Source organism: Lygodium microphyllum, chromosome 8, assembly GCF_053477565.2.
Source record: "Lygodium microphyllum isolate KBCC chromosome 8, Lygodium_microphyllum_v1.1.10, whole genome shotgun sequence".
NCBI lineage: Eukaryota > Viridiplantae > Streptophyta > Polypodiopsida > Schizaeales > Lygodiaceae > Lygodium > Lygodium microphyllum.
The window spans coordinates 114,435,247-114,461,601 of record NC_141142.1 but is presented as its reverse complement, the minus strand read 5'-3'; the positions used below and the strand labels follow the sequence as shown (position 1 = coordinate 114,461,601).

Below are 26,355 nucleotides of genomic sequence, written 5' to 3'. Positions count from 1 at the left end.
GCAAACAAATCCCCCATCTTTTACATGTCCAATCCATTCCTCATGCCCATCCAAGTTCTATCCAACAAGAAGAAACCATATAATCAAATTTATCAACATCATCCACACCGTTCTCTACAAGCTTTGTCACCAACAATTTCAACACCACCTACTACGAACCAAGATGCATTTTTCTCTTCAAAAGATATTTTGATTGTGTACTCATAGTCCTCATAGTCCTCTTGCTATTTTAGCTTTCAAGGCTTGAACAAGCTCTTCGTCTTCCCTTGATTCATATTAATTTATCCTATCTTGTTGTTTCATATATGCTTTTACTTATATGAGTCTTCTTTTACTTGTTTTTCCTTCTTTCTAATTCAATGGGCTTTCTTTTCTATGCCTTCTCAATCTACCTCTTCTCGTGATAATTCAAATATTTAGTTTTCTGTTCTTCCAAGGAAACTGAGCTTTCGACCATTGGCAAGGGAGCACATCATGAAGGTCACCCTTGATGATCTCTGTGAGTGCGCTACCAGAGTGGACCATTGCAACATTGGGTTCTGCCCTATGCCTCCTCGAAGGATATGTTATCTATGTATACTAAGAGTTGTAGCTTTGAAGATGCATGATGTTTTCTAATCAATAGTGATTTTGATTCTCTTCAGCCATCATTCCAACCACAAGATAATTAGGCTCCTTGGGATCCTGATCATGTGGATATTACGACGCATACTTGAGAACATACTACAAAACACTAGAGCATTCAGATCCTCCTGCTGTATAGCTACAAATAACCACACATCTTGATTGACCAAGGAGCATATCCTCACCTTGTGGCGACCATAAATGCATTATGCATTTTCCCATACAACTTCCTCCTCCTCATACCAAGTGTAACCGCCACAACTCGGTACATCAACATGATAGGCAGTCTAACCCGACCTTATAGAGACTTCGCACATTTCCAATCCTAGTAGACATCTGGTACGATTTAAGAAGCTCAATGCACAGCAAATGGCTGGTCTCACTTCTTTTTAATCTTCAAGTTCTGAAATCGGCTAAACATTTTATGTCTTCATACTTTCTATGAACTTGTCATAGAGATCCAACTTGAAATATAGCCCAAGACGTCTCGAAGGGCTTATTTAGAGACATACAGAATTGTATTCTTCTGCGTGCAGTGAAATCTTACTTGCAGCGTTCTGACTTTTAATGCAAATTCCGCATGGGCTTGATTCTTCAAGTTTCGTATGACGAAGTTCTGAGTATGCGAATCTCAAAAACACATGTATATTCATTCAAACAGAGTTTTCAAGTGGCCATAGTTGGACTGCCCTTGTCAATCTGTGGAAATGTGATTGTAGCAAGCCTTTCAAACTAAGGGGCCAAAGGCTGTACATTCATCTGCAAAACGCAGATGACAACCCCTTCAGATTTACTAAGGCCCAGAGCAAAAATACAACCATTCTCGCGGACCATGTGCTTGTCTTTCGGACAAACAAAATCTAAAGTACGGTGGGGGTGTGATTGGTATCAGCTGGAAGCCTGAACACATTCACAACATGGAATTAGTAAGCTTCAATTGAAGGGTATTTCATGAGATGCACAAGCTTCAAACAGTAAGCAAAATATGTCCCTGCCAAAGACAACCCAGAGAAGACATTGCCTTTAGAGTTAACAACAGGATGCTATAGCGCATAAAGCATGATGCAGTGTAAACCATCAGCTTAGACCTTTGGAGGACACACAAGACCATTAATGCTAAAAGTCAATACAGCCCGTGTTAGATGAGTTATGCTTTCTTCTTATAGGAGCTATCTGTAAAGACTATTATCTTCCAAGCCTGTGCTATAAGCACCTCCTAACTCTTACATATGCTGACATTCAAAAGAAAACACAATAAAAAGGACATTGTAAATACTAAATGATAAGAAAAATAGTGAAAAATGATAATGTAGAAGAAGGAATAAACACTGCATATAATACACAAAGTCAAATGCCAAGCAGACGAGCAGAGAGGATAGCTGTTACCCTCTACTTGCAGACTGTGCAAAGCCTGATATAATTGGCAAGCAGAAAGAAAACAAACGCACAATTCAGAGGGTAACATCCGATAATCAGAGGCTGGCCACTGGACAAAAACCTGTTATGCATTACATTGTCACCTGGACAATGCTTACTTATTTCACAACTGCTAATTGGAAAAGCCACAAAAGAACACAGAAGAGCCAATATTGCACATTCCTGTGAGAAGAATAGCTGTACCATTCTGCATAAGTAAAGATTACTACACCAATAGCTATATGGTTTTGCAGAAGTCAAGATTCCTAGAGCTGTGAGCTTCTCAGACTGACATGTGAGCTGCAGGCAGCACGTGCAAATCACAACAGAGGCAGAAAGAATAAATTTGGGATGTAAAAGTACTTGCGCCAAAATGCCTTGAATTGTTCGAGGATTGAGGCCAACAGTGCAAGGTCAACCTAGGCAATGCAAGGGAACAAGTGCAGCTGCAAAAGAAAAGTTTGTCTTTACAATAACTCAGGCAGCAACGATTAAATGTGCATTTCTGTCAATGTCAGAATATAGATACACCTAAATGATATGACAAAAGTCAAGAAAAGGCAGCCAAAGAGCAAGGTTGAGATGGATCAAGAGTCAAGATAAAGAGTATCAAGGCAACAATCCACTTGTAGATGGTAAAAGGATTTGGTTTAAAGCAAGATTACATGATGTACACATACTACAGTTTTCCAGACCATTTTCTACTTCAGATTCACTTAATAATGTTCTTACTGATGCACAAGTGAACATAATTAATTTAGTGCAGTGCATTTTATCACATACACAGGCATCTCCATATGAATTGAAGGAAACTTCTGTTGTGGATGGTAAATAAAGCATGGAAGGAATGATCAGAATATGCTAGGCAGATGGAAAGTAGGTATGGTTAAATTGTTCCCTAAAAAGGAGATGTATGAATAGTTGAACAGTGGCATCCCTCGTGTTGATACCCATTGTTTATAAGCTGTTGTAAAATATGCTTTTTTTTAGACCCTTCTAATGCAAGTGGATATAGCAAAAACATTTCATAGTACACATTCGGATTTCATATCTCCGATTATGATCAAAAAGGTTTTGGAAAAACATGGCATGCACAATTTACTTGTTACAAAATGGGACTCCCAATATACAATATGCAATAATTTCCGATTCTTGGACACATCATAAATCCATATACCCTTTGGACTCATTTACTGTTGTTCCTTTGCTACACATCCCTTGCAATGTGGATACGTTGAAGCAAGAAGGAAAAAGAAGGTCAAAGATTTATTTGGCCATATCAAAGTTGCTTCCACTACCGAAGGGTAGACGTCAAAATGAAGGAAGAGTTTTAGTTATCCCACATTAACAAGGGAAAGTATCACCTTAGCTAATGTGGCATGATGGGGGAACATTATTAAGAGCTTCGATGGTGCATGCATTATAGAATATAGATCTACCAGGGGTTCATGGGGCATGACTAATTATGCACATACAGGAGAGAGATGTGAACACAAGCTAAAGCCAGACAATTTTTAGGCTTAGATTAATTAATGTGTGTAAACAAGGCAAAGTCAAGTGGGTAATGTGGCAAGTATGCAATACGCTTACTAAGAATTTACCACTTAATCAACAACATTGTTGTGCAAAGGCTAGGAGAGGATCACGACAACTCTACCCACACTCTCTCTCTCTTGAATTCTCTAGTTAACCCTAATCTGCAATTTAGAACAGTGAGTCTAATACTTTTCTTTCCAAAGAAACACAAAATTCTATTGATAAATCCCTCAAATCAATGCAAGGCAAGATAAGAGATTAGCCCTATAATTCACTCCAAAGATAACAAATATTAATAGGAACAAGGAAAGTGTAGTAAAAGGGCATAGTGAATAAGGATCCGAAGGTCTATAATGTGAACCCATGTGTGACTCAAAATGAAAGAAGGTGCACATGATCCATTTGTACGTACTCCATAATCCTTAATATAACATGCAACCACCAAGAAGAGAGTATCTTTGCAATTTTTAAATGACACCAATCATTATTTGCTTCTAGGATACATTCCAAGCAATGGGTAACTCAATTTGAGAACAAGTTCATGTAGATCTATAAGCTCATACTATGGACATCTATAAGCTCATGTGGACTACAAAGTTAACAAGGTATTGAAACTTATGACAACAAATAAAGTTTGTTGTTTAAAGATGCATGGAGGTCTTGACCTTTTAACATTCATGAGAATGTTAGCCAAATTATCCTCTCTTCTTTGTTAACATATTTTAGTAGTAATGTGTATGAACATACACGTAGAACTGTTAGGGCACTTTTTAACTCACTAGGAGGTCTTTCCCCTAGTGTTGTATATATGCTCGTTACACTCTAGGGCAAGCTTAGTCTTGTACATTGTCTACATTGATACTCTCACTACACTTAGAGTTGTGCACACTCAAGCTTCTTCCTCTCCAAGTTATGTGTGCATTCCTACAACTATAAATCCCACATTTGGTATCATATCAGCTTTTAACCTCTTATGCAAATTTGTCAATACCCTCTACATCATCTCCTACAACATGGACGAGATTTGACAAGCATTCACAAGTTTACTAATACTATGGGAGAGCCCCTATGGCATGGCATCATCTAATTATTTTTCAAAGATATTTTGGGCTCCGTTTGCACTACTTTCAATATTGAACAAGCTATTTTTTCCTTTGTGGAGCAAAATTTTTGACAATCTTGATTTTTGTAGGTGAGTATTTTTATAGTCTACTTTTTGCTATGCAATACAGCATAGGGTCGATTTTGTGCTAACTTTCCTCAATACATGTGAATTTTGCATCAATTGCAATCAAGGGCCATAGCTCTTAACAATAATGTATTCTATATGTTGCAACTTGCTATTGAGAACAAGTTCGGTGGAAGTTGAAACCAACCATCCACTTTTATAATGAGTCATATATTGGTTCTTGCATGTCTATTGTCAATTCAAAAGTGTGGTACTTTATCAACGGTGCTGCTAAGCATATTACTTCACAATGCAGTTTACTCGCTTCTTGAGTTTGCATCCAAGGATAGTTATTGTCATATGTGCCAATAACTCCCCTTATCCTATTAGAGGCAGTAAAATTGTGTTGATTGTTGCTAATGGTAATACTTTCACATTTTTAGATACTTTTTCTATGCTTACGAAGATTGACTTGATTGTCTAATTCGTGGATGACAAATATATTGTTCATGATCTCACATGTGGTGATACAATTGTTGCATCCAATTCACTATCTTGTGGGTTGTACAAGCTCAACAATTATGGAAAATGTGTAGATAGTATGGCATGTGCAGTTGCAAATCTGCAAGTTGTTTCACATGCAAAACTTTGGCATGCACATTTTGGTCATCTAAATTTTGCTGGTTTGCTACACCTGCAAAATTTTGACATGGTGTTTTCATTACCCTACTCTTGAGGCACTTGTAATATGCAATTGTAAGGGCTGCATATTGGCTAAAATGTAGTGTGGTTCTGTCAGAGTGCAGCAAATGCAAAAGCATATGACCACATTGAAAGAAAGATATGAACATGGAGAGAGAGAGAGAGAGAGAGAGAGAGAGAGAGAGCTGAAGACTGCAAAAGATGAACGGTGAATAATGAAAATAGATATGTAGAAAGCGTTGTGAGAGTATGTCAGATAGAGAACACTTATCTACAAACACAAAATCTGAATGATTGTCACCCAGGTAAGGCTAGCAATAAATACCGAGAAAAGATGCCAAGAATATGACCAAGATGGCTAGTTTTTACTGGCCAACTGACTACTGATCAGTCTGCGACTGCAGCAATAAGATAATAATAAACAAAAAGACTGCTGTGATGACTAGGCTGCCATGTGGCAGCCTGCCCAACTGCCCAAAACTGATCCGTGAATGCTAGCAACTGTATGAAACCTGTCAAACCTCCTCCAAACTGCATGAAAACTGCCCTAATCTGCCCCAATGTAGCTTGTGCGCATCCTAGAGTTGACCAAATCTCTAACACCCCCTCTCAAATCCTCAACACAGCATCAGGCTTGGGGATTCAGAACATTGAGAAAGAACAGCCTAAGGAAGAGCATTAGTAAACAAGTTTGCCAAGTTATCCGTTGTCTTACAATACTCCACATCAACAGTGTCATCTAGTATCTTCTCCCGAATAAAATAATAATGTATCTCTATGCACTTTTCCGAGCATAGAATACATGCATAGTTGTTACATACAAAAGGTATGATACAATACAGTACTAAATAGTACCTTAAGATTTTATAAGGTATGGTACGATATTAGTATGAAAAAAAAATAACTTGATTACTTTGGACTAAGGATAATAGAATAAATGTTTCAAGTCTAAATAGCAATGCTATTAAAGTATATAAGATGAATACTTGAGGATAACATGCAAAAACTTGATTCAGCATGCGCTACTACTACCTACGACTTACAACTACATAGATGGGAGTGGATACTCATACATAAACATCAATACAAATAAGAGAAGTATGGGCTTGAGAGAGAGAAGGTTGAGAGAGAGAGACAGAGGGAGAGAGAGAAAGGGAGTCAGATGAGAGGCTTTCTCCAACTCTGGAAGTCTTAAGATTCATTATCAGGGTAAAGTTTTCATATGGAGGTTGCTTATTGGGGGTCTTCCAAATAGGGATGTGTTGTGTGCTCACGAGATCTCCCGTGGTCGTTGTTTATTTTGCACTACATGTGATGAGACATTGCTTTCCATTTCCTTAGTTGGATAACTCTGTGGCATATTTGGCGTACTCGGAATGCCTTCATTTGTTATTCTACCTTGGGTATCCATGGTCATGTGGCCCGTGTTCGTGGTTTATAGTTATGGTAGATCTCTATGGTTTCAACTGACCTGGTTCTTCTTGACATTGCTGCTCCTTGGCTGAATATTGTTCACTCCACTTTGACTATCCTTTTTGTGTAATATTTGTGTGTTATGGTCTTAGAGGCCTTTCAACTTGATCTATGTTTGTTCTATTTTTCTTAGCTAACTTGATGGTCTGATGTAAATATTGCCATTTAATTCAATTATCTTCAAGGGAAAAAAAAAAGATGAGAGACTTGAGAGAAAAAGAGGATGTGAGAAGCTTGAGAGAGAAAGAGAGAGAGGCTTGGGGGAGAGAGAAATAAAAAAGAAAGAAGAAAAAAAAAGAAAGTTGTAGGCTTGAAGGAGTGGCCAAAAAGTGCCTATTTTTTCATAATAAATCATACAAATACATATTACACCGTACCGTACGGATCAGTTCGTACTATGTACGGAGACAACCTTGAATAAATGATTCCGTGCCAACTCTAATTCTTGCATAGAAGTGTAGTAAAACCTAACTGCAGGCAACCAAGCTATCCTAACCACCTCGAAAGTCACACAGTCTCATATGTAGTGGAAGATGTCACTTACTACTCAGCCTCTATAGATGATCGGACACCTATATGGCTACTTCTTGCTACTCCAAGAGATAGCACCTACACCCAAAATGAAGCAATAACATGTCATCTACGTTCTGTGGTCAACATCTCTAGCCTGTTGAGAAATCAAGTCATTCAGAACATTTCTCCTACTTCATTTCTATTTTGGGTTTCATTTACAGCTCCAAAAAGGCTTTATTTGGATCATCATTAAGTGTCAGGGCGCCACTCAAGAGACTTAGGGCACCACTCAAAACTGTCCATGCCTATAAATATGGCACTAATTTCCCTCATTCTTCATTTGCTGTCCCATTCATTCCTTCTAACACTTTGTCAATCTCTTCCATGTTCTTCTCTCTTTTCTCCATCCTCTCCATTTCCATTCACACCCCGTGAAGAGGACATTACGGTTTGTGGCTTCTGCATCCATCTCCACTTGGCCTTTTGCAGCCTATGCCATTTGGTGTCGGCCTTCCTCACCTAGCGGCATCATCTAGCTTTGTTTGCAACAAACTCGAGTTGTTTATGGTAGATTGTGCCCCCCTTTATCAAACTTACATCAGATACATGTGTTTTTGTGTTTTCTTCACTCTTGAAGAACTGCCCAACTATCCACAACCACTTACACAAAGAGATCATCATCAACTATTCTTACGCTTTCTTCTCCAGCTAGCTGCCCAGCAGTCACCTTGATAGCAACCATCATCTCCAAGAGATTTCAACATATCCCTGATCTCTAACAACTCTTGAGGAACTCTATTTCACTCCCTCTATAGCCAGCTCTCCTTTCCTTCACCCTTCAACATTTATTCTAAATATCCTAATGGCAAAGTAATGTATTTTGCTCCCTTCGCTGTGCACATTCCCTACAAGTGCTACCACCTAATTCAAACAAGACAATGCAATTATCTTCAAAGCTTCAATTCTGCTATATCAGCTTGATTCACTTAGCATGATTCAGAGATTCATCACTCTTCTTCTTCTACTCTTTTTTGAGTTTCTCTTTTCTCTTAGTGTTTGCTATACACACTCTATGCTTCTCCCTACAAAACCTATAGTCTCTCTCATTTGCTTTCATAGTAGTCAAATTTGACATGGTATCAAAGCATATCTGTTATTTTGACATGGTATTAGAGCCAAAGGTGCTGAAAGAGCCAAGAAGATCCTCTACTTTGAATAAGGCAAAGACATGTTGCAAGAAAAAGGCTACTTGACTCCTTCCACTTCTTTGGCTTCACAATCCCCTTCCCTAAGAGACACTAATTTTTGTCCACCCCTAGCTTCTCAGAAGCTTCCTATTTCCATTGTGAGAGTGCACAATGCAAGAAGGAACACAAATGCAGAGAAAAAGAGACAACAAGAGATGAAGGAAGAAATACTACACTGGCAGAAGAAGAATGTTGAATATAATGATGAGGACTGATCAGTCCCTACATGCAGTCCACAACATCAGTGAGGGCACCAAATCTAGCTGCTGAAGATGGCAATACCAAAGTTGGAGACTGTTAGAGAGTGTCAAGGACAAAGTAAACAAGATTTGCAAAAGAACAAATGACCAAGTGGAGAGGACTCCTATATATAGCAACAATACCACCAAACGACCCGACTACTGCTTGGGGCCCCAAATCTGGTCGATTGCTCAAAAATGCAAAAATGACTGCAATAAATGCACTCGAACTGCTCACAAAAAATGGGAAAATGATGAAAAAAATATACTGGCTATCGTGAAGAAGGCAAGCACTGGCACAAGGTAAAAACCAACTAACGGACAAGAAAATGCACAAGAAATGCACACATAGCTGCCAAAGCTCCCATGTCTTCGTAAAACTCTGATAGGAGCTCACAATTAGGAGATGATAACTAACATGGCTAAAATAGGCAATCTGGCACTCCCTCTTTGACCTTGGGAGTGTCTGTAGAATCAACAACTGCATGTGAGGGAGCATAGAAGCCCTACGCAAAGACTTCATGAAGAGATCTGTTGCATTGTCCTTTGTGGGATAGTAGGCTACAACGAACTCGGAATCCACGATCTACTCTTAAACATACTGGTATTGAACCTCAATGTGCTTCGTGAAAGCATAAAACAGTGGATTCTTCACAAGAGCTACAGCACTTTAGTTGTCCACGCACAACTCCATAGGTCTTATCTAAGAAAAGTCAATCCCCACCAGCATACAACAAAGCCAAACTACCTCCATAGCTATAGAACAAAGGGCATGATATTTAGCCTCTGTAGAAGGAGCCACAGTAGGCTGCTTTACTACTCCAAGAGATAGCTCTTGATCCAAGGGAGGAGACACAACCTATAGTGGACCATCTCGAATCCACATCACTTGCCCAATCAAAGTTACTCCATCCAGAAAGAGTAACCCCTCTCCATACACGATCGCATAGGGTTGATTTCCTTGTAAATAATGAAGAACATGTGAAGCCACTTTCCAATGATCTTGTGTAGGAGTCTTCATAAAAGAAGACAACAAAGCCACCACAAAAGAAGTATGCGGCCTAGTGTGAATGAGCTAGATTAGAGTGAGCCAACAAGATATCTGAAACGGGCGGCATCTATAAGGAGATCACCTACTATCACAAGCTTGGACTCGGGGCCCATGTGGCAAGAAATAGACAAACACTCCACCATACCAAACTCCGTAACCCAAAGATATACCTATGTTGTGAAATTAAAATGCCCTGTGCCATCTGATAGATTTCCAAACCAAGAAAGAGATGTAGGATACCAAGATTCATCATCTCGAACTCCTATCTCAAAATCTCCGGAGTCCGATTAACCTCCTATGAATTGCTCCCTATGATGATAAGATCATCTACATGCAAAATAATCAAAACACACGTCACTCTCAAACTTATAGTAAAGGTTAGAGTCATGAGCAAATCAATGGAAGCCACTCTGAAGAAAGAACCGATCGATCCTGTCGTACCAAGCCCTACGAGCTTGCTTCAAGCCATATAGGGCCTTTCACAATCTGTAGACATGGTCCTCCTTCCCCTACACAAGAAAACCTGGAGGCTATGAAACATAGCACTCCTCCTCAAGGACGCCATTCAAGAAAGCAAACTTGACGTCCATTTGGTAGACAGGCTAGTGGTAATGGGTTGCAATAGCCAAACTAGATTGAATGGCTAGCATCCAAGCTGCAGGTGCAAAAGTCTCAAAGTAATCCAACCCTACCCTTTGAGCAAAACCCTTGGCAACAAGTCTAGCCTCTTATGCTTGTCCAAGAAACCATTAGCAAGATGCTCGATCTTATAGGCCCACTTTACACCAATCACCTTCCGTTTCAGAGGACACAAAACCAAGTCACAACTCTCATTTCACTCAATGGAATCCAAATCCTAACGAATTTGTGACATTAAAGCATAGTTCACACAAAGTGAACTATCCCACTGGGCTTGCAATCGAGTTGATATGTGTGGACCTGTAGGGGTGGCAAGAAAGTGAGTAACACTTGCATCCTGCACGAGCTGCTGATACCACTAAGGAATGGTGATAGGCTCATCTTGCTGTGAGAGAGACTGAATTGTATCCTATACCTGTAATACACATGTCTGGGAAAGGGACTCCCTCTCACTAAGTGAAGGGAACACCAAGCTTTGGGGCAAACAAATGTCAATGTGTGGTGCATGAGCACTCTAGCTCTACTTGTGTGTGGAGTTTTCTTGCTGAATTTACTGTTAAGCTGAATTAAGTATTTGCTAAAATGTGGTTTACTGCCCTTTGGGCTTGCAAAGGCCAGTTTCACGGTTCCGTTGCCAAGACATCACCAACTTTCTAAAGGAGATGAGCTTTTGGTCGACTTGAGGAGCAAAAATGTGCATTTTGGTTTACTGTAATTTAGTTACAACAAGGTTTATAAATGCTGAAAACTATGTACACCAAAGGGCATAACAGTGGTAGCAGGAATCCACTCTTGAAAGGCACTCAACACATGGTTTGAGTCTCCAAATGCTGAAAATACTTTAGGAAAGCCAGCAACAAATGTGATCAGAGAGCATGCAACTCAATCACATGTAATTTTGCAAGTCCAAGGTGCTCACCAAGCAAATGCAGTGTTTATGGTATAGTTAGCAAGTGTTGTTATGAACTTGCAACAATTAATTCAGTAACTTCAATTTGCTGAATTTATGCAATCAGTTCCTAATGTTAAATGGAAAAAGTTGCTCCCCATTCTAAACAACCAAGTGAGGCTCATGGGCAAACTTTTCAGCCAAAGGTATTGCATACAACAGCACCTATAATGCCGAATGTGCAGGGAACTCTAGTTCAACAGCATGATCATCCATTAGGGAATAATGCGCAGCATATTCCTCATGGACAGCAAAGAATTCCTCCACCATCTAGGCATCTAGGTTATTTTGGGGGTGGATCAATGTTTCAAGCTATGGATGCCACTGCACCCACCAATTTTTGGAAGGAGTGCACAATGGGAATGCGGATTAGAAATGGACCAAGAGCAGTGTTGAGTGTGAGAGTGAGAGAATCCCAAGGTGAGTGTACCAGCTTGTCACGGTAGACAAAGAATAAAATGTATTTATATGTTAGGGTACAAATAAGGGTGTATTCACACCCGTATAAACACCTGAAGGAACTTTATACCCAACAACCTCCCACTTAAAGGCCCAGAGTGGTGCCTTTAAGCTAGCAAACTCCCACTAATCAGATGCAATGCTCATGTTGAGCTTTTGTAAGACTCTTAGTGAAAACATCTGCAAGGTTATCTTGGGTTTTGACCTTAGTCAATGTGACAAGACCATCATCTAAGACCTTTCAGTGAATGAAGTGGTACCGAATATATGTGTTTAGTACGTGCATGAAACATGGCATTCTTAGCCAAACATATGGCACTTTGACTACCACAACCAAGCACTGGAGTATGTGAAGAGAGACCAATATCATTGAACAAACAGTAAAGCCAAATAGCTTTCTTAGAAGCTTTTGTGGCTGAAATATATTCAGCCTCTATAGTAGTACTCAATGCCACAATTTTCTACAACCTTGAACACCAAGAAATAGACCCACCAACCAAAGTAAAGACATACCCATTGGTAGATTTTCTAGTGTCAAGATCTCCTACCATGTCCGAATCACAAAATCCCTACAACTCTAGTGTACCCTTTCCATAGCATATACACTTCTCTTGTATACGTTTTAAGTATCTAAAGATACATTTTACTGCTTCTCAATGTGGCTTGCCAAGGTTAGACATGAATCTACTAACAACTCCCATTGCATGAGCAATGTCAAGGAGAGTTGCAACCATGGCATATATCAAAGAAGCACAAGTTGATGCATAAGGTATCCCTTCATAGCACTAGCACCTGCATCATCCTTTGGGCAATCAACTTTGCTATGCTTTGTATGTGGCAGCAAAGGCACACCAAGAGGCTTAGTATCAACCATATTGAATCTATCAAGTACTTTGCTAATGTACTTGTCTGTTAAGAGAAACAACAAGTGTTGCCCTCTATCCTTGTTAATGCGCATGTCCAAGATATGTTCAGCTGCCCCCAAATCTTTCATTGAGAAGGCTGAACTCAGCTGCCTTTTAAGAGTATTCAAAGTACTCTTATGCTTTTCTACAATGAGCATGTCATCCACATATAAGACCAGCATAATAAGACTCCCATGATTAGCCTTTTTAGTGTATAAGCAGTCATCTGCATGACTACGTTTAAAATCCATGGCTAAGTATGAAGGCATCAAACTTTTTATACCACTATCTAGGGGCCTGTTTCAGCCCATATAAGCTACATTTCAACTTACAAACCAAATGCTATTTCCCTAGACTAGCAAAACCTTCGGGTTGTTTCATCCAAGTCACCATGATGAAAAGCAATCTTCACATCCATCTGATCCAACTCAAAATCCAAGGATGCAGTGAGAGCAAACAAAACACAGAGCATAGTCATCTTCACCACTAGTGAAAAAACCTCCTAGAAGTCTATGCCTTCCTTTTGTGTATAGCCCTTAGCAACCAAACGTGCCTTATACTTGCGCTTCCCATCAATACACTTCACCTTGTAAACCCATTTGTTAGGGATAGCTTTCGTATCCTTGGGCAAAGGTACAAGCTCCCATGTGTTATTTGCATACAGAGACTTCATCTCTTCCTACATAGCAAGCTCCCACTTTCTCTTATTTTCACATGATTGTGCCTGTCTAAATGTCAAAGACTCACCTTCATTAGTCAATAAAATGTCATCCAAAGATGGCTTAAACCTCTGTGACTGCCTTCTGAAACGTGTAGACCTTACCATTTTTCAATGCACGATTGGGAGAGTGATTGCATACATGAACTATAGTTTTAAGAGCCTCTCCCCAGAACTGCTGCATGAGATTAGTTGTTGACAAGATGCATTTGACTCTCTCACAAAGTGTGCAATTATATCTTTCAACCACACGATTTGATGGAGGATTGTGAGGGGCTATCAACCCCCTCTCAATGCCATGCATCTCACAAAACTTTTTGAACTTATCAGAGACATACTTGCCCCATTATCCGTTCTTATAGCCTTTAACTTAAGCCCTTTCTGTGTGGTAACAAAAGCATGAAACCTTTTAAAGACACCCAACACTTACTTTTTGCTCTTTAACACATACATCCATGACTTTCTACTAAAATCATCAATAAAAAAGGGGCTTTTGGATCAGTGGAGATAATCAAGAAATCTAGTTTTACTCCATCCAATAGCAATACAAATTAAAGAAATACTGCAAGGGGCACCAATTTTGGGGCCAACAAGGTGTCCAATGTCCAAGAATGTTATGAAAGTGTGCATTTCAGTTTATGTTCCTTTGTTAATTATTGTAATTAGGTGCTTGATCAAGTTTTACCACCCTCTCCATACACCTTCGAAACAGCAAGGTGTGCAATTGCAAGGCAATCATGATAGTGCCAATCCAATGGATTTTGGACAGCCGAGCATGTATACAATGATGGGGCAGTCAAGATAAGTGATAGCACTATTTTTCATGCAATGGTTGGTCAAGGACTGCATATTGGAATGTTTAGCATAACTTCTTATGGTATGCAACAACCTATGCATGGTGTGCAAGGCCCAATGTATTCAAGTATGGCTAGTAATATGCATATCCGTATGCAAGGCAACATTAGTTTGATGTCTAGGACACAAAATGACATGTTTGGTAATGCATCTATACCCTTGAATGCTTATGGGGCTCAAGGAATGAATGTTGGTCATACAAATGCTTCTTTTGGTGTTGGTTTTAATGCAAATACAACAAATGCACCCTTTTTGCAGCAGCCATTGTATGACAACTTGACTCCCAAAGGGGCAATGGAAGACTACAATGAGGGTGGAAAAGTGGTAAAGTTTGAGACCTTCAATGGTGCACAAGATAGGCTAAAAGCTTTCACTTTCACTAAGCAATTCGATGCAACCTATTCAAGGGGAAACTTCACCGAATCCTCTAAGATTTAAAAAGCCGCTACTTTCTTGAAGAGGAATGCTTTGCAATAATGATCCGTGCTCTTAATGCAAGGAAGAGCACCATCGACATGGATATAATTCAAGCAAATGTTTGCATCAAATTGGTTGGCAAGTACTTTTGAGGTGGACATCATGACAACTTGAAATAATCTTGATGAAAAGAAATGCAAGAATTTAGAGTGATACAATAAGAAGTTTTGGGATACATTGCTGCCCATTGCTTCTTATCATCTAGCTCCTCTTTATGAGCAAGTGGAAAAGTATATATGTAGAATGCCTAAAGAAATCAAGGATTTTTGCATTAAATCCACCGTGTCCAGCATACCTCAGCTCATAGAGACTGTTGCTACATTTAACGCTTTGTTGCTTGGGAAGGATTCGGGCTTTCAAGAGAGTGGGGAGAGGACAAATAAAAAATTATCAAAGGTTGAGAAAAGGAGCAAATTTGAAAATCAGCTTAAAAATAAGTCAAAACAGCAAAACAAGGGCTAGAAATCACTTGTGCAATATAGGAAATTGATGGCTACAAAATAATGCTTTATTTGTGAACAGGTGGGTCACATTGCTAAGGACTGTCCTATTGGGCAACAAGTTAAAAATCAGAATATTAGGGAAATCCTAAGGATAAGAAGCCTAAAACATTAATCGGATTGGTGTGCGATGTTGTTAGTGATCAACCCGATGATGATGCTACTAAGTTATATAGAACATGGGGTAAAATCAGGGACTCGCATGCTTTGATCTTCTTTCATAATGGTGCACGAGTCAACTTCATCTCTACAGACATGGCAACCCGTCTAAGTATCAAAGAGGATGAGATGGGACATATGGGGGAAGTTGAAATGGCATACAAAGGCCATGCAAAGCTTGTCACACCGCTCATTCGAAAGCTTTGATTGCACATTTAGAGATATGTGGATAGCAAAGAGTTTTTATTGCTCCACTTGAGGATTGTGATATCTTGCTTAGTATACCATGGTGCCATCATATCCATGCAACGATTGATTCACATATCAAAGTGATCACTATTCAGCATAAGGGCAAGATCCATGCACTTACTATAGGGGAATTTGTCCCTGTTATATCGGCTATTGCCATCTCTAAAGTAATGAAAAATCACCTTTCAATGTTTTTACTAGAAATAAGGTTCATAACAAAAATGTTGGAAAATGTCAAAGTTAGAGAAGGATCGCATTTTATTTTTGAAAATTTATACTAATTGCTTCTCTTAATCACTTCCAGGGCAACTACCACCTGAAAGACTTAAAGATCATGGCATATATCTTATCCCAAGAAGTAGCCCACCTAATAGGCTACCCTACACGGTCGATGCACCTTAGCAAGAGAAAATTATGAGCAAAGTGAATGATCTATTAGAAAAAGGGTTGATTTAGCCTAGCTCTTCATCGTTTTGCTCTCCAGTGCTTTTGGTGCAAAAAATGGATGGTTCATGGTGTATGTGCATTGACAATCATGCTTTGAATTAAATCATGATAAAGGATCGATTTTCAATCCCTCGAAACCATAATGTTATGGATAGATTACAAAGGGCAGCCATATTCAACCGTATAGATTTGAAAAGTGGATATCATTAGATATGCATTAGATCCAAGGATATATCTAAGACAATTTTCAGACATCTTTTGGATTGTATGAGTTCCTTGTCATGCCTTTTAAACTTACAAATACCCTTGCCACTTTTAATCAGATGATGGATCACATATTTAGGCTACATAGGGGATTGTAGACAAGTTCTTTGATGACATGATGATCTTTTCAAAGAATGAGGCAGAGCATAGGAAGCATTTGGATATTGTGTTCAATGACCTGCGTAAGCACAAGTGGTCATCAATGACAAGAAAAGTTAATTCTTTGTGCATGAAATCCACTTTGTGGGGTATATTGCATCGGCTGATGGTATTCGTATGTATCCTGCAAAGGTTGAGGCAATACATTCATGGCCACCTTTGAAGAATGTACATGAAATCCGCAACTTCTTGGGTTCATGTTCCTATTACAGAAAGTATGTACACGGTTTTGCTAAAATTGCAACTCCACTATATGCTTTGCAGAAGAAGAATGTACCATTTAGATGGACATGGACAATAGTGGAAACTATAGCATTTGAAAAGTTAAAGGAAAATATGACTTCAAATCCTATACTTGTGTTGCCCAATCTAAGGAAGTCATTTGTGGTTCGGTGTGATGCATGTGGAGACAGCGCTGGGCTATTTTAATGTAGGCCGAGTTGTGGCTTATGAAAGCCGTCTTCTCAATGCTACAAAGAGGAATTTGAATGTCTGTGAGAAAGAGCTCTTGGTTATAATCCATGCACCATCTACGTGGAAACATTACTTGTTGGGGACTGATTTCATGGTGCAAACAAATCGTTAGACATTGAGGTACTTTCTAACACAGACAAAGTTGTCAGACAAGTATATGAGATTGGCAAATTTTCTCTCTATGTTTCATTTTCAAATCGTACACATTGATGGTAAAAAGAATGTTGTGGCTGATACATTGTCACGTAAGTCTCAAATTTCAGCCGTCAATATAGTTTATCACACTAAGTTCAATGCCATGAAGGATCAGTATGGTGTTGATGTTGTGCTAAGAAATGCACTTAACCACTTAAACAGCCCCAAAACATACTTATTTTAGGCTTATTTTAGCCAAAACCCTAAAATGGGGAGCGGATCGAGAGAGTTAAGTGGGAGAGGATCAAGAACCCTATTTTTCTATAAATAACCAGCCAGCCCTCCACTCTTATCTAATCTCGTTTTTGTAGATTTCAGGTGTTTCAGCTTGCTGCCCACACCCCGTTCGCGGAGGACATCTTAGCCGAAGCTGTCCATTGTTGTCTCCATTAGTTGGCGCCTGATTTCCAGCCCTCTTCACGCAGTTTGTAGCTGATTCCAATCAGGCGACTGTTGTTCCTGTGCAGACCTGCTGCCATACAACTTGCCACGTCATCACAATCCTGCTACCTACGTTTTTAGTCTTTCTCTCTCCTGCAGACTATCATGTCTGCGTTGTTAGTCTTTCTCACACCTGATGCCTACGTTTTTAGTCTCTCTCTCTCTCGTAAGCTGTCTTGCCTACATTTTAGTCTCTCTCTCCTGCACGCTGTCCTGCCTGCGTTTTTAGTCTTTCTCTCACCTGCTATCTCTGTTTTTTGTATTTCTCTCTTTTCACTGTTGTCTGCATCAAATCCAGCTTCTCACTGCGAGGTTCAGTATTCATTCAGTGCATAGTGCGTTTGTTGTTTGAGCATCGTATTATTTAGCAATTATATCACTTCATTTATTCACTGTGTTCATTGTCTCTGAGTTACCCTAACCCTAACTGTGTTTTTTTATCAATCTGTGCTTTGTCGTAAGGTTTCAATTTATGTTTCTCTGTTAGGGTATTTCTTTACAGTTGATTCAAACTTTGCTAATGCTTATGATCAGCTTTGCAATGGCCGAGGGCATAAGCACTTTCTGCTCAAAGATGGATTTCCAATGATGCATGGATCACTACGTATCACAAAGCAATTGAGGTCTTAAGTAATAACTAAGAGTCATATTCCTCCTTATGCAGGGCATAGAGGAATTAATGCCACAATCAAAGTAGTGGAGCATTTCTTTTACTAGCCAACTTTGAGGGATAATTTTGCCTATTCCAAACCACCGGCCCTGGTAGAGCATTGCTATGGATTCCTTTTTGAGCTTCCTAGGACACCTGCAAAGAATAATGGAATATGGACTATCATATAGAGGCTTAGCAAACAAGCCCATTTCATTCCTATGAGGAAAAATATAAAGACTGATCACATAGTATGCTCATTTTTACAGCATATCATTCAGTATCATGGTATACCAGAGTCAATCATCAGTGATTGAGATCCTCCAATGACCAGTTTATTTTGAAAGGGATGGTCTGAGAATATGGGTATTACGTTAAAATTCTCATCATCCTTTTATCCGTAGACAAATGGTCAGTCTAATTAGGTAAATTTTAGAGTATTGGATCTTTTGAGATGCTTTATATTAGACCATAAAACAAAGTGGGAGTAGTATTTGCCATTGGTTAAGTTTGCATACAACAATACAATGCATAGTGCCACTAACAAAGCTCCATTTGACATTGTTGAGGGTGGCAAGAAGATACCACCTATCTTGCACACTAAATATAAGACCTTTGAGGCTAATCGCTATCTTGAAAACTTGGATGCAATCTATGCAAAGATAAAGTATACACTTCAAAGGTCACAGGAAAAGTGAAAAAAGATAGTTGATTGCCATAGACATGTTTTGCAATTTGCAGCATAGTTGCCTTCGTACGTCGTACAGATAGGTTCGTACGGTACGATTCGTACGATACCATACGATATATATCCAAACGAATTCATATATAATTTTGCGCTTGTTTAGGCCACGTTGCCTGCGTGCCCTGTGTGCCCTGCGTTCCACGTCACACATTTCCTGCACCTCCGCTTGCCTGCGTAGCACTTTTTGGGGGGTAGGAAGCCTTGGATACCTCACCCCATCCCCTTTTCCAGCCAACACTCCCCTCCCCAACCCTCTTTGGATTCCTTCTAGTTGGCAAATCTCTCTTTGACCGTTGATCCCTCTTTGATTGTTTGAACTTTGACCCTTCTCTCATCTACAAAAGGTGCTCCTCTCCTCCATGCTTTCACACCAATTCAACAAGCACTTGTGACTTACCATTCTCATCTTCCTCTCTTGGATCTTGATTCTTGAATGGACTTGTGATTTGCCATTCTCAAATCACACCTCCCATCCACTCTTTCCAACACCCTATCAAAGCATTTTCCATTCTCAAATCTCATCTCCCATCCCCTCTATCCTGCACCCTATCAAAGCATTTACCATTCTCATCTCCCACCCCCTCTCTCTCACTCTTGATCTTTTAACTTTACCCCAACTCTCGGGCCTCTCAAGTCTCCCTCCCTTTCAACTTTCAAGACTCAACTTTCAAGAGTCGAGACTCAAGCATCTCTCTCTCTCTCTCTCTCTCTCTCTCTCTCTCTCTCTCTCTCTCTCTCTGTGTGTGGCCTCTTTATCCGTCATCGGCACCATGACTCATGAGAAGCACGACGCCTTCAATTTGCATGCGATCCATGTGGAGAGGGATACAAAGAAGTCCAACTCCCACCATTGGACATGCAAGTATTACGGGAAGCACTATACAAGTGGTGCAACTCGGCTTCTCCAACATCTTTCCAAGACAAGGGAGCAAGTTGCTCCATGCAAGGAGATCCCTCAAAACATTGCGGAGGATATTCTCGCCAAGATGAGAGGGGAATCCACAAGGGGAGGAGGAACTGGCTTATCGGCACCAACTCGTATGCCTACTAACGAGGAAGCATCCAATGTGGGCGTAACTTCAACCGATGTGGGAGAGACCTCTACCGTTGGTAGTGGGGGCTCCACATCCGCATCCGGCTCCAGTACAAGACAGAGAGTGGAGACTCATGCGGTGCCGAAGATACAATCTCGTCACTCTCTCAAGCTCCCGGTCATGTGCATGAATCGGTTGCCTTTCTTAGAGAAAGGCAATGACTTGTGGACATTGAAAACGGTGATTGAGTGCAATCTTGCATTCAATGTCCTAAAGCAAGAGCAATGAAAGAAGATGGTAAAAGCCATTGCCAATGTGGGTCTATGTGAAGGATGGACCGGTGTCACATACAACGGCATGTGGATGAGAAAGATTGATGAAGAGAAGGAAAGGATTGATAGAGCCCTTGATCCTATTCAGGGCGCATCGATAAAATATGGTTGCTCCATTCTCACCGACAGATGGAGTGATTGTAAGAAACGGGGCATCATCAACATACTCGTCTTATGTCCACTCGGTACTTACTTTTTGCAAGCCGTAGATACCGGCAAGAGGGGGAGAAAAATGACAAGCACATTCATCTACCGCCACATTCGACAAGCTATCATTGAGGTATACATTGCAATTTGTGTTTTAAATTTGTTTCACTTTCTTTCATTATAATAATATCATGATTCATAATTGATATTTGATTTATACAAAACTGTAATTTGTAAATTGCGGTTATAGGTGGACCACTCAAATGTGGTGCAAGTTGTTACCGACAATACATCAAATTGTCGGCGCATGGACCGTTTGCTTGAGGCTGAGTTCTCTACGATTGTGTGGACTCCATGTGCAAGTCATTGTTTGGACCTGCTCATGGAGGACATTAGAAAGCTCAAGTGGGTGAAGAGGGTGGTCCGCAAAGCTACATCAATTGTCACATTCTTCACAGTAGAGGTAAAGGTGCTTATGATGTATCGTGAGCATAGCACACTGGAGTTGAAGAAGCCTTCTTCAACTTACTTTGCTTACATGTGGTTATTGCTAGAGCACCTTTATGAGGTGTCGTCCGCCTTGCACCAGCACACAGTGGTGTCCACTCTATGGAATGAGTGGGATGAGCATGAGACAGGGAAGGCCAAAGCCATGCAGTGCTTGTGCCTTCATGAGCCGTTTTGGTAAAAATTCCATGCCATTGTCATTGTCGTGACTCCCTTTTATAGCGATGTTACGTATGAGTGATTGCGAGGGGTCCACCATGGGCCTTCTCGTTCACTTCTTTAAAGCGGCATTGGCAAAGGCATATGCTTATACAATGATTACAGGGACACAGCGTGCACATGTTTTAGAGATAGAAAAGAGGAGATGGGCGTGGATGCATAAGCCCATCCATGGCTTTGCTGCATTGGTACATCCGGTCTACAAGTCACCGGTGGTCATGGATTATAGAGAGTTCTTTTCAGACCAGCTTGCTTATTTGACTCGTGTGGTCCCTGTGGATGACCACAATACAGTGCTAGAGCAGCTAGGATGCTATGCAGATCAGAGAGGGCATGTGGCTTTTGCTTCTCCCACTTGGAGAGAGTCACTTGTGAAGCCTTTATTTTGGTGGCAAAACTTTGGATATGCACTGGAGACCGTTCAACCCTTAGCCATGAGGATCCTTGCCCAAGATTGCTCTTCGGATGCATGTGAGAGAAATTGGAGTGCCTATTCTCTCATTTACACAAAGATTCGCAATCAGCTTAGCACACAACAGTTAGAGCGGCTAGTCTATTGCCGCACTAACTTACGCATGATGAGGGCTATGATGAGCATGGATAGTCCGAAGTAGGTAAAGTGTAAACACTTAACCATAACATTTAAAATTTGTTGTTTTAACTTTTAAACTTTGAACTTTGAAGTTAAAACTTTATACTATACAATTTAGACTTTGACATTTACAATGATCAGCCTTACGTGCATCACTACATTGTGTAGGTGAATGTTGATACATTCAAGTTTATGGCAACACTCTTTCGAGTATACATAAGGAGGTGGATGAGGAGAAGGAGATGATTTTTGCAGAGCTGTATAGACAGCTTATAGTAGCAGATACTCGTAACACTCGCAGTCAGCGCGCTCGTGGGCGAAAAGTTCGAGTAGGTGGTAGCAGGGGCATGATCATTCAACGCCCTCCATCATTGAGGAGGGGTGGTTCGAGTGGCTTGCAGACATATGTAAAGTGGGGCTCTAGTAGCTCACATCCTGTGCCTCGTGATGACATCCCCCCCTTGCCTACAGAGCCGCCACCTAGGGAGCCATCATTTTATGATGATGGTAACCTCATTAGTGAGGATGAGTATAAGTATGTCTCATCTCATGGAATGGCGAGGAGTCATCTTCAGACTCTCTTGATGAGCACTCAAAAGGTTCTGATGATGATAGTAATGCCTCATTATAGATTCATATGACATAGGTCTCTCTTCTTTTTTTGAATCAGATATACTAGACTATAGTTGTATCGCATGTTTTGCGTAGCCCATGCAACCACGATGGTCACCCTCATGTATTCATCTTATTCTGTAATAAAATGGCTATTTCCACTTTAAACATGTATTCTATGATCTATCATTCAATGATTTATGATTTTTGTTATTTAAAAAATCATCTGATTTTTTTCGTACTAATATCGTACCATACCTTATAAAATCATAAGGTAGCAATTAATACCGTATTTTATCGTATCGTAGCGTATCGTGCCTTTCGTACCTGGCAACTTATGTTTGCAAAGGGTAATTATGTATTGTTGCATTTTGAAAAGGCAAGGCTGAAAAAGATAAAAGCAAGAGAAAGGTTGTATCCAAAGTTAAGTATGAGATACTGTGAGCCCTTCCGAGTATTGGAGAAGATCAGCGATAATGCATATCTACTGAAATTACCTCCACATTGGCGGATACACAATGCCTTCCATGTCAATTTGTTGAAGCATTTTTGTAGTAATATGCCAGAGGATGTATTTGCTAAAATTCAACCTGAAGTTGAGAAACTAGATGAGATCTTGATACTCATGTAGATTTTGGCACGAGTGTCAAAAAATGTTAGAGGTAAAATTTCCATGAGATATTTGGTGAAGTTTTAGAATTATTTGCCAATGGATGGAAAAGGATGACTTGGCAAACTATCCTTCATTATTGCAACTTTACCTTGATGCCTTTCAATTAGAGCCAACTTTGTATCAGGCTAAGTCAAGTTTAGTAGAGCAAGAGGCTACAGTAGTACCTGATGCTCATGGGGGGGGCGAGGGAAAGAAAGCACTTTCACTTCTCAAGTTTTGGACAACTCTCCTATATACTGGATCTCAAATGTATTCAACATACATCCAAGGTACTATATTGACACTATGTTTGCCATGAGATCACTATTTAGTATACTAGTCACTATGAGATGTATGCAGATGAGTATGGTTGTTACCACGGCTTTGAGACTACACTTATGCGTTAGTTTGAGATCAATTTATGGTCACTTTGGGATCAATTATGCATCAGCTCTTGCATCATTTTCTTATCAGTTTTTGCATTCAGTTTGTAATCAATTTGCAGCAGTTTATGATCAATTTTCAGATCAGCATATGATTAGTTTATGATCACTTTATGCTCAATTTTTAATGGTTTTCACCTGGTTCTATAGATAGTAGCATGTTTAGTGAAAGCCATTGGCAGTTTTAACCATGGTTTATGCTGAGTATATGCTTTATTGTGGTTGTGTGGTCAGAATAGTTACAAAACATGAGTAATGGATGCATCGATAAGTTTCTTGCAACAATTTTGAACTATTTTTCAGTTTTATGTTATGCTTATTCTAGCTAGGAATTTTTGGTAAGTTTTGAGCATATAGCATGGTTAGATAGCAGTGGCCAATGATATGACTACAATGCCTTATGGACGTTCTAGTGTAGTATACTTTTTGCTTTGGCACATTGCAATTGAGAATCATTGCAAGGATTTCAAGGGAGATAGGGAGCAGCGGCAAGGGAGTCTATCATGGTGACATAATAATTTTGAGATGCTTTGCTCTTGCTAATAACATTTGATTAACTTAATAATCAAATGTGCAATGTTGTAAGGTACATGTGATGCAAATGGCAGTTATCTCATGGTAACAAGCCAAGGACCCCGAGAAAGCAGTAGATATCAAAGTAAAAAGTAGTGATCAGTCGTGGCACCTGAGTTTTGAATGTCATTTGGTGTCAATTTGGCCCTAGGACGGTTAATTGGCCATTAAGTGTCAATGGTAACACAAGGGACTAGACACTAACCACTTGATTTCTACATATCCAAGGGTCAAATAAGGCTGAGCGACCACTTGGGGTTGCAAATGGCCTAACCAATTAAATTGTGGACGGGCATATTTAATTTTGGGCAAGGTCAAAAGGGCTAAAACTAACTAATTAATTCGCTGAAAATTGCTAGAAAATGGGATTATAAGACTGCGCCACTTGGCAAAAATACCCACACAATGGGAGAGATGGCTATTCAGGGCTGGGATAGACTCATTCAATTGGTTCAGCGTATGTGTGTGTCTTGGGGGGGTGGGGGTGTTGCGGGAGAGAGAGAGAGAGAGAGAGAAGGTGCTACTGATCTGTTTTCTTAGCAGAAATCAGTCATTTGCTGCAAGCGACAATAGCCTAAGGCCATTGGGGATCCAGCAACAGCAGTTTGGTAACTCCCAAGGGCTGGCAACTGCAGCTGAAAGCTCACAACAGCATTTTGGTGCTTCCAAGTAACATGCAACTACATTTATTGCAGATTAGAGCAGGCAACATGCAATTTAGAGGGTTTGGCCACATGGAAATTCCGATTTCTCTCTCTTCTCAACATTCTCTCACCTTCTCCAGCCCATTTTCCGAAAATCTCAGCATTTCTCAGCCATTTGAAGCTGTTCTCAGTTAGATTTGGTGGATAGCAAACAGATTTCTGCAATAAACCTTAATTCTCAACAGAAAGGCATCGTACACTAAAATCAACAGCTGAAATTCAAGCAATTATCAGGGATTTCAAATGCTGGCCCATCCCATTTCATTTGGGGCATAATTTGACCAATCAAGGATCCAATTTGTACGTGTCCTGGGTGAAGATCAAGGGGTAAATTGCCCGAAAGCCTTGCTATTCTGACAACAAGGGGCTTTTGTATCAGTAGAAGAGATCAAGAAATCTCAATTGTACTCCATCCAATAGCAACACAAATTCAATGTGGGCTATCACAACCGGTGTGCGTGAGAGAAATAGGAAAGAATTGATATGAGCATTCAATTTGTCCCAATGTGACTGTACCTTCATCAACTTTGCTTTCTCCGATGTAGAAAGTTTAGAAAGATCCTTCTCGGCTGATCGACAACCAATGGCCTCCGTCATGGGGCAAGCATCATCACCTTCCAAATGAAATAGTTCTCCCCATCAAGCTTCTAACCCCTTTGGAAGGATCGGTAACATGGGGACCTGAGAGCCCATAATCATTTGGAACACCACATTGATATTAGACGACATGAATCTAAATAACCTGCACAAAGCAACCGGTAGCCCCCTTAACTCCAAAAATGTACCTTGCTAGGGCTTGTTCTACTCATCTTGAACCTTCTTTAACCACCAAAGGCAATTAAAAACCAAAATCTGTTGTAAAAGGCTGAAAACACAACCTTTCTCCTTATCCATGAAGGTGGTCCAGTGTGCCTAACTGACATACATATTAACCTTCGCTAGACCAAGGAATATCCCAAGCGAGACCCTCTCAAAACGATGATACCAAAACCATGATAATCTATCTTTTACCCATCATAACCTGATTAAGCACTAATTATAGCAAGCATAAAATTCACGTAAACTGAAAATGCACAATTTACCACTTTAATCTTGGACAATGGACACCCAATTGGCCCCAAAACTCGCGCCCCTTGAAGTATTTATTTAGCTTATATTGCAAATGGAAGAAGTACAACTGAGATCCACTACAAGTAATAGTACTTTGGACCAGTCTACCATGGAGTACCTGGCAAGCATAACCTATTATAACTTTTGCCTTTGACATCAACTGCATCCTTGAGGTCC

The 26,355-nt window shown here is 40.1% G+C and overlaps 1 protein-coding gene across 1 annotated transcript in view; it reads right to left on the bottom strand.

The window, feature by feature from the left end:
- Positions 1-974: 974 nt before the first annotated feature.
- Positions 975-26,355, bottom strand: part of LOC148032757 (PITH domain protein (DUF1000)) — a 157,913-nt gene continuing 132,532 nt past the window's right edge. Inside the window, exon 9 of the mRNA XM_087684167.1 lies at positions 975-1,524. Coding sequence (XP_087540293.1) covers positions 1,485-1,524 — 40 coding nt within the window. The 3' untranslated portion in view covers positions 975-1,484. The remainder of the gene's footprint in view (positions 1,525-26,355) is intronic.